This window comes from Phyllobates terribilis, unplaced genomic scaffold (assembly GCF_046119375.1).
Source record: "Phyllobates terribilis strain yellow unplaced genomic scaffold, ASM4611937v1 Scaffold_9__5_contigs__length_417890890, whole genome shotgun sequence".
Taxonomy (NCBI): Eukaryota; Metazoa; Chordata; class Amphibia; order Anura; family Dendrobatidae; genus Phyllobates; species Phyllobates terribilis.
In genome coordinates this window covers 401381325-401393548 of record NW_027362769.1, presented here as the reverse complement: position 1 = coordinate 401393548, position 12224 = coordinate 401381325, and the positions used below count along the sequence as shown (strand labels likewise).

Here is a 12224-nt window from a genome sequence, read left to right as displayed (position 1 = left end):
CAGGAGACCTGCAATCTCCTGCCCTACGGTATCTGCTGCTGGGTATGTAATCCCCACAGCCTCGGACTCCGGAGTCCCGTTCTCCGTGTATGCTCTGGCTAGGACGAGCTATCTCCAGCTCCAGTCCTCAGCCCTTGCTCCTGGGTGTCTACTACTCGACTCTGACACTAGACTCTGACTAACCTAACCCCGCCTCCGGACCCAGTTATAAAGGGCAGGATCCTCCCCTTTCTGGTCGGGAGCAGGAGGTGTTGCAGGTTCTATGTTCCTCACCAGGAAACCCCTGTTTGCTCTCAGACATGGCATTACTACCACTGTGGCAACCAGACCCTCTGGGGTGCCACACCAGCAAAAACCCAGCAGAGGACTGAGCCGAGCAAAAACTCAGCAGAGGACTGGTCCCAACAAAAAGTCAGCAAAGGACTGGTCCCAGCAATAACCCAGCAGAGGACTGGTCCCAACAAAAACCCAGCAGAGGACTGGTACCAACAAAAACTAAGCAGAGGACTGGTCCCAGCAATATCCAGCAGAGGACTGGTCCCAGCAAAAACCCAGCAGAGTACTGGACTCAGAAATAGCCCAGCAGAGGACTGGTCCCAGCAATAACCCAGCAGAGGACTGGTCCCAGCAATAACCCAGCAGAGGACTGATCCCACAAAAACCCAGCAGAGGACTGGTCTCAGAAATAGCCCAGCAGAGGACTGGTCCCAGCAATAACCCAGCAGAGGACTGGGCCCAGCAAAATTCAGCAGAGGACTGGTTCCAGCTAAAACCCAGCAGAGGACTGGTCTCAGAAATAGCCCACCAGAGGACTGGTCCCAGCAATAACTCAGCAGAGGACAGGTCGAAGCACAAACTCAGCAGAGGACTCGTCCCAGCAATAACCCAGCAGAGGACTTGTCCCAAAAAAACCCCAGCAAAGGTCTGGTCCCAGCAAAACCCAGCAGAGTACTGGTCCCAGCAAAAGCTCCGCAGAGAACTGGTCCCGGCAAAAGCCCAGCAGAGGACTGGTCTCAGCAAAAAAACAGCAGAGGACTGGTCCCAGCAAAAACACAGCAGGGGAATGGTCCCAGCAAAAACCCAGCAGACGACTGGTCCCAGCAAAAACCCAGCAGAGGACTGGTCTTACAAAAAACCCAGCAGAAGACTGGTCCCAGCAAAAACCCAGCAGAGGACTAGTCCCAGCAATAACCTAGCAGAGGACTGGTCCCAGCAAAACCCAGCAGAGGACTGGTCTCAGCAAAAGCTCAGCAGAGGACTGGTCCCAACAAAAACTAAGCAGAGGACTGGTCCCAGCAATATCCAGCAGAGGACTGGTCCCAGCAAAAACCCAGCAGAGTACTGGTCTCAGAAATAGCCCAGCAGAGGACTGGTCCCAGCAATAACCCAGCAGAGGACTGGTCCCAGCAAAATTCAGCAGAGGACTGGTCCCAGCTAAAACCCAGCAGAGGACTGGTCTCAGAAATAGCCCACCAGAGGACTGGTCCCAGCAATAACTCAGCAGAGGACCGGTCGCAGCACAAACTCAGCAGAGGACTCGTCCCAGCAATAACCCAGCAGAGGACTTGTCCCAAAAAAAAACAGCAGAGGACTGGTCCCAGCAAAACCCAGCAGAGGACTGATCCCAGTAAAAGCTCAGCAGAGGACTAGTCCCAGCAAAAAAACAACAGAGGACTGGTCCCAGCAAAAACACAGCAGGGGAATGGTCCCAGCAAAAACCCAGCAGACGACTGGTCCCAGCAAAAACCCAGCAGACGACTGGTCCTACAAAAAACCCAGCAGAAGACTGGTCCCAGCAAAAACCCAGCAGAGGACTAGTCCCAGCAATAACCTAGCAGAGGACTGGTCCCAGCAAAACCCAGCAGAGGACTGGTCTCAGCAATAGCCCAGCAGAGGACTGGTCCCAGCAATAACCCAGCAGAGGACTGATCCCAGCAAAAACCCAGCAGAGGACTGGTCTCAGAAATAGCCCAGCAGAGGACTGGTCCCAGCAATAACCCAGCAGAGGACTGGTCCCAGCAAAATTCAGCAGAGGACCGGTCGCAGCACAAACTCAGCAGAGGACTCGTCCCAGCAATAACCCAGCAGAGGACTTGTCCCAAAAAAACCCAGCAGAGGACTGGTCCCAGCAAAACCCAGCAGAGGACTGATCCCAGTAAAAGCTCAGCAGAGGACTAGTCCCGGCAAAAGCCCAGCAGAGGACTGGTCCCAGCAAAAAAACAGCAGAGGACTGGTCCCAGCAAAAACACAGCAGGGGAATGGTCCCAGCAAAAACCCAGCAGACGACTGGTCCTACAAAAACCCAGCAGAAGACTGGTCCCAGCAAAAACCCAGCAGAGGACTAGTCCCAGCAATAACCTAGCAGAGGACTGGTCGAAGCAAAACCCAGCAGAAGACTGGTCTCAGCAAAAGCTCAGCAGAGGACTAGTCTCAGCAAAAGCCAGCAGAGGACTGGTCCCAGCAAAAACTCAGCAGAGGACTGGTCCTACATAAAACCCAGCAGAGGACTGGTTCCAGATATAACCCAGCAGAGGAGTGGTCCCAGAAAAAAATCCAGCAGAGGAAATGGTCCCAGCAAAACCCAGCAGAGGACTGGTCCCAGCAAAACCCAGCAGAGGACTGGTTTCAGCAAAAGCTCAGCAGAGGACTGGTCTCAGCAAAAGCTCAGCAGAGGACTAGTCTCAGCAAAAGCCCAGCAGAGGACTGGTCCCAGCAACAACCCAGTAGAGGACTGGTCCCAGCAAAAACTCAGCAGAGGAGTGGTCCAAGCAAAAACTCAGGAGAGTACTGGTCCAAGCGAAAAATTCAGCAGAGGGCTGGTCCCAGCAAAAACTCTGCAGAGGACTGGTCCCAGCAACAACCCAGCAGAGGACTGGTCCTAGCAAAAACTCAGCAGAGGAGTAGTCCCAGCAAAAACTCAGCAAAGGCCTGGTCCCAGCAAAATCCCAGCAGAGGACTGGTCCCAGCAACAACCCAGCAGAGGACTGGTCCCAGCAAAACTCAGCAGAGGACTGGTCCAAGCAAAAACTCTGGAGAGGACTGGTCCAAGCGAAAAATTCAGCAGAGGACAAGTCCCAACAAAAACCCAGCAGAGGACTGGTACCAACTAAAACCAAGCAGAGGACTGGTCCCAGTAATACCCAGCAGAGGACTGGTCCCAGCAAAAACCCAGCAGATGACTGGTCTCAGAAATAGCCCAGCAGAGGACTGGTCCCAGCAATAACCCAGCAGAGGGCTGGTCCCAGCAATAACCCAGCAGAGGACTGGTCCCAGCAATAACCCAGCAGAGGACTGGTCCCAGCAATAACCCAGCAGAGGACTGATCCCAGCAAAATCCCAGCAGAGGACTGGTCTCAGAAATAGCCCAGCAGAGAACTGGTCCTAGCAATAACCCAGCAGAGGACTGGTCCCAGCAAAATTCAGCAGAGGACTGGTCCCAGCTAAAACCCAGCAGAGGACTGGTCTCAGAAATAGCCCACCAGAGGACTGGTCCCAGCAATAACTCAGCAGAGGACCGGTCGCAGCACAAACTCGGCAGAGGACTCGTCCCAGCAATAACCCAGGAGAGGACTTGTCCCAAAAAAAACCAGCAGAGGACTGGTCCCAGCAAAACCCAGCAGAGGACTGATCCCAGTAAAAGCTCAGCAGAGGACTAGTCCCGGCAAAAGCCCAGCAGAGGACTGGTCCCAGCAAAAAAACAGCAGAGGACTGGTCCCAGCAAAAACACAGCAGGGGAATGGTCCCAGCAAAAACCCAGCAGACGACTGGTCCTACAAAAAACCCAGCAGAAGACTGGTCCCAGCAAAAACCCAGCAGAGGACTAGTCCCAGCAATAACCTAGCAGAGGACTGGTCCCAGCAAAACACAGCAGAGGACTGGTCTCAGCAAAAGCTCAGCAGAGGACTAGTCTCAGCAAAAGCCAGCAGAGGACTGGTCCCAGCAAAAACTCAGCAGAGGACTGGTCCTACAAAAAACCCAGCAGAGGACTGGTTCCAGATATAACCCAGCAGAGGAGTGGTCCCAGAAAAAAATCCAGCAGAGGAAATGGTCCCAGCAAAACCCAGCAGAGGACTGGTCCCAGCAAAACCCAGCAGAGGACTGGTCTCAGCAATAGCTCAGCAGAGGACTGGTCTCAGCAAAAGCTCAGCAGAGGACTAGTCTCAGCAAAAGCCCAGCAGAGGACTGGTCCGAGCAACAATCCAGCAGAGGACTGGTCCCAGCAAAAACTCAGCAGTGGACTGGTCCAAGCAAAAACTCAGGAGAGTACTGGTCCAAGCGAAAAATTCAGCAGAGGGCTGGTCCCAGCAAAAACTCTGCAGAGGACTAGTCCCAGCAATCTCAGCAGAGGACTGGTCCCAGCAACAACCCAGCAGAGGACTGGTCCTAGCAAAATCTCAGCAGAGGAGTAGTCCCAGCAAAAACTCAGCAAAGGCCTGGTCCCAGAAAAATCCCAGCAGAGGACTGGTCCCAGCAACAACCCAGCAGAGGACTGGTCCCAGCAAAAACTCAGCAGAGGACTGGTCCAAGCAAAAACTCTGGAGAGTACTGGTCCAAGCGAAAAATTCAGCAGAGGACAAGTCCCAACAAAAACCCAGCAGAGGACTGGTGCCAACTAAAACCAAGCAGAGGACTGGTCCCAGTAATACCCAGCAGAGGACTGGTCCCAGCAAAAACCCAGCAGATGACTGGTCTCAGAAATAGCCCAGCAGAGGACTGGCCCCAGCAATAACCCAGCAGAGGACTGGTCCCAGCAAAAACCCAGCAGAGGACTGGTCCCAGCGAAAACCCAGCAGAGGACTGGTCTCAGAAAAAGCCCAGCAGAGGACTGGTCTCAGAAATAGCGCAGCAGAGGACTGGTCCCAGCAACAACCCAGCAGAAGACTGGTCCCAGCAAAATTCAGCAGAGGACTGGTCCCAGCAAAAACCCAGCAGAGGACTGGTCCCAGCAATAACCCAGCAGAGGACTGGTCCCACCAAAAACCCAGCAGAGGACCGGTCCCAGCAATAACCCAGCAGAGGACTGGTCCCAGCAATAACCCAGCAGAGGACTGGTCCCAGCAATAACCCAGCAGAGGACCGGTCGCAGGAAAATCTCAGCAGAGTACCGGTCCCAGCAAAACCCAGCAGAGGACTTGTCCCAAAAAAAACCCAGCAGAGGACTGGTCTCATTAAAAGCTCAGCAGAGGACTAGTCTCAGCAAAAGCCCAGCAGAGGACTGGTCCCAGCAAAACGCAGCAGAGGACTGGTCCCAGCAAAAGCTCATCAGAGGACTAGTCCCAGCAAATTCCCAGCAGCGGCCTGGTTCCGGCAAAAACACAGCAGAGGACTGGTCCCAGCAAAAACCCAGCAGAGGACTGGTCCCAGCAACAACCCAGTAGAGGACTGCTCCCAGCAAAAACCCAGCAGAAAACTGGTCCCAGCAAAACGCAGCAGAGGACTGGTCCCAGCAAAAGCTCAGCAGAGGACTAGTCCCAGCAAATTCCCAGCAGCGGCCTGGTTCCGGCAAAAACACAGCAGAGGACTGGTCCCAGCAAAAACCCAGCAGAGGACTGGTCCCATCAAAAGCTCAGTAGAGGATTAGTCCCAGCAAGAACCCAGCAGAGGACTGGTCCCAGCAACAACCCAGTAGAGGACTAGTCCCAGTAAAAATACAGCAGAAGACTGGTCCCAGCAATACCCAGCAGAGGACTGGTCCCAGCAATAAACTAGCAGAAGTCTGGTGCCAGAAAAAAACCTAGCAGAGGACTGGTCCCAGCAAAACCCAGCAGAGGACTGGTCTCAGCAAAAGCTCAGCAGATGACTAGTCCCAGCAAAAACCCAGCAGAGGACTGGTCCCAGAAACAACCCTGTAGAGGACTAGTCCAAGCAACAACCCAGTAGAGGACTGGTCCCAGGAAAAACTCAGCAGAGGGCTGGTCCCAGCAAAATCCCAGCAGAGGACTAGTCCCCGCAAAACCCAGGAGAGGACTGGTCCCAGCAAAAACTCAGCAGAGGACTGGTCCTAGCAAAAGCTGAGCAGAGGACTGGTCCCAACAAAAGCCCAGCAGAGGGCTGGTCCCATCAAAAGCTCAGTAGAGGACTGGTCCCCGCAAAATCTCAGTAGAGGACTCGTCCTAGCAAAAACCCATAAGAGGACTGGTCCCAGCAACAACCCAGTAGAGGATTAGTCCCAGCAAAAACTCAGCAGAGAACTGGTCCCAGCAGCAACCCAAATAGAGGACTAGTCCCAGCAAAACTCAGCAGAGAATTGGTCCCAGCAAAACGCAGCAGAGGACTGGTCTCAGCAAAAGCTCAGCAGAAGACTAGTCCCAGCAAAATCCCAGCAGTGAACTGGTCCCAGAAAAAACTCAGCAGAGCACTGGTCCCAGCAACAACCCTGTAGAGGACTGGTCCCAGCAACAACCCAGCAGAGGACTGGTCCCAGCAAAAACTCAGCAGAGGACTAGTCCCAGCAAAAACTCAGCAGAGGACTGGTCCCAGTAAAATCTCAGCAGAGGACTGGTCCTAGCAAAAACACAGCAGAGGACTGGTCGGTCCCAGCAAAAACTCAGCAGAGGGCTCGTCCCAGCAAAAACTCTGCAGAGGACTAGTCCCAGCAAAATCTCAGTAGAGGACTGGTCCCAGCTACAACCCAGTAGAGGACTGGTCCCCGCAAAATCTCAGTAGAGGACTGGTCCCAGCAAAAACCCATCAGAGGACTGGTCACAGCAACAACCCAGTAGAGTATTAGTCCCAGCGAAAACTCAGCAGAGAACTGGTCCCAGCAACAACCCAGGAGAAGACTAGTCCCAGCAAAAACTCAGCAGAGAACTGGTCCCAGCAAAACCCAGCAGAGGACTGGTCTCATCAAAAGCTCAGCAGAAGACTGGTCCCAGCAAAAACCCATCGGAGGACTGGTCCCAGCAAGAACCCAGTAGAGGATTAGTCCCAGCAAAAACTCAGCAGAGAACTGGTCCCAGTAACAACCCAGTAGAGGACTAGTCCCAGCAAAAACTCAGCAGAGAACTGGTCCCATCAAAACCCAGCAGAGGACTGGTCTCAGCAAGAGTTCAGCAGAGGACTAGTCCCAGCAAAATCCCAGCAGCGGACTGGTCCCTGAAAAAACTCAGCAGATGACTGGTCCCAGCAACAACCCTGTAGAGGACTGGTCCAAACAACAACTCAGTAGAGGACTGGTCCCAGCAAAAACTCAGCAGAGGACTAGTCCCAGCAAACACTCAGCAGAGGGCTGGTCCCAGCAAAATCCCAGCAAAGGACTGGTCCCAGCAACAAGCCAGCAGAGGACTGATCCTAGAAAAAACTCAGCAGAGGACTGGTCGATCCCAGCAAAAACTCAGCAGAGGGCTAGTCCCAGCAAAAACTCTGCAGAGGACTAGTCCCAGCAAAACCTCAGCAGAGCACTGGTCCCAGCAACAAACTAGTAGAGGACTGCTCCCCGCAAAAACTCAGTAGAGGACTGGTCCCAGCAACAACCCAGTAGAGGACTAGTCACAGCAAAAACCCAGCAGAGAACTGGTCCCAGCAACAACCCAGTAGAGAACTAGTCACAGCAAAAGCTCAGCAGAAAACTAGTCCCAGCAAAACCCAGCAGAAGACTGGTCTCAGCAAATACTCAGCAGAGGACTGGTTCCATCAAAACCTCAGCAGAGGACTTGTCCCAGCAAAAATCCAGCAGAGGACTGGTCCCAGCAATAACTTAGTAGAGGACTAGTCCCAGCAAAAACTCAGCAGAGAACTGGTCCCAGCAAAACCCAGCAGAGGACTTGTCCCAGCAATAGCTCAGCAGAGGACTAGTCCCAGCAAAATCCCAGCAGCAGACTGGTCCCAGCAAAAACCCAGCAGAGGACTGGTCCCATCAGAAGCTCAGCAAAGTACTAGTCCCAGCAAAAACTCAGTAGAAGAATGGTCCCAGCAACAACCCAGTAGAGGACTGGTCCCAGCAAAAACTCAGAAGTGGACTGGTCCCAGCAAAAACTCAGAAGAGGACAGGTCCCAGCAAAAACCCAGCAGAGGACTAGTCCCAGTATCAACCCAGTAGAGGACTAGACCCAGCAAAATCTCAGCAGAGAACTGGTCCCAGCAATACCCAGCAGAGGACTAGTCCCAGCAAAAACCCAGCAGAGGACTGGTCCCAGCAATAACCCAGCAGAGGACTGGTCCCATCAAAAGCTGAGCAGAGAACTGATCCCAGTAAAAACTCAGCAGAGGACTGGTCCCAGCAACAACCCAGTAGAGGACTAGTCCCAGGAAAAACTCAGCAGAGGACTGGTCCCAGCAAAATCCCAGCAGATGACTGGTCCCATCAAAAACCCAGCAGAGTACTGGTCCCATCAAAAGCTCAGGAGAGGACTGATCCCTGCAAAAACTCAGCAAAGGACAGGTCCCAGCAACAACCCAGTAGAGAACTAGTCCCAGCAAATATCAGCAGAGGACTGGTCTCAAAATTCTGGCAACTGGAACTTATGGAATTCTCCTGCATCATATAATTCTCTTGATATGAAAACTGAGTGGCATAATGTGGGGGAGGGGGCACAGGGGCGGTTGCCCAAGGTGTGAAATTCTATGGGGGCAAGACATTTCCACTGTCTGCCTCCTGCAGTGAGCTGCATGAACAATATAGTAGTAGGGTTAGAAATAGGGATAGGGTTATAAAATAGTTACATAAAAATCTAAAAAATGTAAAGAAGAAGGAAAAAAATATCTTAACAATGTATAACTTGTTATTATTTTAATTTACTCAGCAGAGAACTGGTCCCAGCAAAAGCTCAGCAGAGGACTAGTCCCAGCAAAATCCCAGCAACGGACTGGTCCCAGCAAAAACCCAGCAGAGGACTGGTCCCAGCAAAAACCCAGCAGAGGACTGGTCCTAACAAAAACTCAGCAGAAGACTGATCCCAGCAAAAACCCAGAAGAGGACTGGTTACATCAAAAGCTCAGCAGAGGACTAGTCTCAGCAACAACCCAGTAGAGGACTGGAACCAGCAAAAACTCAGCAGAGGACTAGTCTCAGCAACAACCCAGTAGAGGACTAGTCCCAGCAATAACCCAGCAGAGGACTGGTCCCAGCAAAAACTCAGCAGAGGACTGGTCCCAGCAAAAACCCGGCAGAGGACTAGTCCCAGCAATAACCCAGCAGAGGACTGGTCCCAGCAAAAAACCAAGCAGAGGACTGGTCCCATCAAAAGCTCAGCAGAGGACTAGTCTCAGCAACATCCCAGTAGAGGACTGGTCCCAGCAAAAACTCAGCAGAGGACTGGTCCCAGCAAAAACTCAGCAGAGGACTGGTCCCAGCAACAACCCAGTAGAGGACTGGTCCCAGCAAAAACTCAGCAGAGGACTAGTCTCAGCAACAACCCAGTAGAGGACTGGTCCCAGCAAAAACTCAGCAGAGGACTGGTCCCAGCAACAACCCAGTAGAGGACTGGTCCCAGCAAAAAAATATCTTAACAATGTATAACTTTTTATTATTTTAATTTTATGCAAAAAAAAAAGAGCTAAAGGGCAAACAACAATGACGTCAGAATTTACTTAAAATACAGTCCACGTGCTGCGAGGACAAGGTGTTCACTATTGGACTCATGGAAGCCACTCAGGGAGCGTTAATGGTCCATAGGTTTGGGGATGTACAGTACTCGCCCGGGGCACTGGCAGACTACGCTGCGTCACTGGGAAAACCAAGATTTGTTTCTGTCACTTACCCACAGTCAGCAGAAGTGTCAGCCGTGACATCCTCGTCTCCAACGTGCAGAACATGAGGCTCCTCACACCTTCGGCTCCTCACGTCTCCTCTTCTTGCTTCACAGAAAAGTAATTATACCAGTCACGGAGAAATTCGAGTCGTCAGAATCCCCTCTTCTGATTGGCCGACGCCTTCACCCCGGCGACATAATGCAGTAACACCTGAAGCATAAGTTCTGGGTATGAGATGAAATATTTACGAGGTCACTGAGCCGCGTTCCTCCTGTACACCGGAGCCTGGAGACGAGGGCAAACGTAAGATACAGACGAGGTCTGAGAATTGTGTCTCAGCTCTCTGGTGTCACATCTATCCAATCTGGGGGGCTCAAGAGTTTAAGAAACTTTGCTATTTACTTTGTATTGTAAAATTCTCTCCCTTCTCAAGAACGGAGGGATTCCTTATTCTATAGTTTACTGCTCATTGCCTAGGTTACCGGCCACCTCTGCAGTTTATTAGCAGTGGTCGTTTTCTTACGCAAGGAGAAAAGGAGCGGAAGGGACCCAAATGATGAGAAATTGAAACGCTAAATATCTTAGAAAGTTACAGAACTTTTCTTTGTAGACTTATAATATACAATGACTTGAAGCAGCAGGGAAGAGTGGAGCGCCTGTGCTCCATCTTCTTCTGAATTTCCCAGACTTTAGAGAGTAATAACTTTTATGTCCGAGTGAAACATCACAGATAAAATAAGTCAGATGTAACTGTTCAATGGTCCTGAGGCTCCTGAGCTCTACGACTCTTCATCCGTCCCGTTGTCTACACTTTAGTGACCTGTTCTCAAACCTCCTATCATTTCTTATCCGTTCCCTCTTTTCCTATGATTTGCCCAGTACAAGTGCATAAAAATATTATTGTCATTGTCACTTCCCCAAAAAAATTCATCATATTCATATCCTAATTATTAGCATCCATGTGTTTTGTCTTATCAGTCTCATCTGTTAGTGACGCGGATGATACATTCATCATAAAAACAGACACAAAAGAAAACAATGGAGGGAAAGAATTGTTTATTTTTCATACATGGATACATTGTAACTCCTGTCCCTGCTCCATCAATGGTGACTCTGGATCTCCAGAAGAAGAAGAAGAAGCAACAATGTAACAGCAGGTTCATATGGAGATAATCTATCATAGTGTGAATGTAGCAGCAATGTCACCTCGCTACAGATCCCATCATAATTATTACTAGGAATTATAAATCTTCTCTAAAGTGGAAAAAAAGATGTGAAAAACAGAGACTGTGAATCCAGGTGATCTATCAATGATGGAGATCTGTAAATCCTGATGATAATAGAAGTTACAGTTAGCTGTGCAACATGAAACATTGTAAATCCTGGTGATCTATAAATCCTGGCAATTTATGAATCCTGGTGATCTATTAACCATGATAATCTATAAATCCTGGCAATCTATGAATCCTGGTGATCTATAAGTACTGGCAATCAATGAATCCTGGCGATCTATAAATGCTAGCAATTTATGATTCCTGGTGATCTATAAATTCTGGCGATCTATTAATCTTGGTGATATATAAACTCTGGTGATCTATAAAACCTGATAATACATGAATCATGGTGATATATAAATCCTGGTGATATATAAACCCTGGTGATCTATAAAACCTGATAATATATAAACCATGGTGATCTATAAATCCTGGCGATCTATGAATTCTGACAATTTACGAATCCTGGTGATCTACGAATCATAATGATTTATGAATTCTGGTGATCTATGAATCCTGGTGAATCTTGGTGAGCAGTGAACCATAGTGATCTATTATCCGTGGTGATCTGTCATCCTCATTTTGGCTCATGTCTTCTACTCTTGGTTGCTTCCCTTTTGCCGGTGACTACAGATTGTAATGTATAGGAGAAGCTGAATTTTTTTTTTACTTTTTTTGACATACGAAGAAAAGCACTGATGAAACACTGATGGTAAAAAGTGACAAAATAACCAAATGCTGATGAAAATCTGAACCAAAATATTAATGAAAGTTTGTTCATTTTCTTTCATTTGCAAAAAAAAAAACGGAAAGTTTTGTAATAGATTGTATTGAGCACTCACAATAGAAAGAATCCAAGGGGTGGACCACAGGATGCAGAACATCACAGAAAGAGACATCATGACCCAGGTTCCTTGTCCGGCCCAGAGCTGAGAAGAGGCTAAAAAGTGTAAAAAGTCAACAGGATGAATGTTCGATGTGAACAGGTTAATGGTATAAAGAGGAGCGTTGTGTCCTACTGCTGGAAGACCGCTCATAGTGGGTCTGGTCCCAGATTTGGGGAGATAGAAGAAGGGTGGACTTGTGGAGCCAGATGACTGGAGATGCTCCTTGACTCTGCAGCCATGTCCACAGTAATAGCAATGCAGGTGTATATGTATATCACATGGAGGGTGATGTTCTCCTTTCTCTGGATCAACATGTGACCTTCACGATGATTCTACAGAACCATCATCTTCTAGCATTAGTCATCACTGATGA

The 12224-nt window shown here is 50.0% G+C and overlaps 1 protein-coding gene across 1 annotated transcript in view; it reads right to left on the bottom strand.

Annotated features, from left to right (window-relative positions):
- The window catches only part of LOC141162619 (transmembrane protease serine 9-like), a 44157-nt gene extending 32267 nt beyond the window's left edge, over positions 1-11890 (bottom strand). The window contains exons 1-2 of the mRNA XM_073648894.1: positions 11807-11890; positions 9699-9900 (exon numbers count right to left, since the gene is read on the bottom strand). Coding sequence (XP_073504995.1) covers positions 9699-9753 — 55 coding nt within the window. The 5' untranslated portion in view covers positions 9754-9900; positions 11807-11890. The remainder of the gene's footprint in view (positions 1-9698; positions 9901-11806) is intronic.
- Positions 11891-12224: the final 334 nt, after the last annotated feature.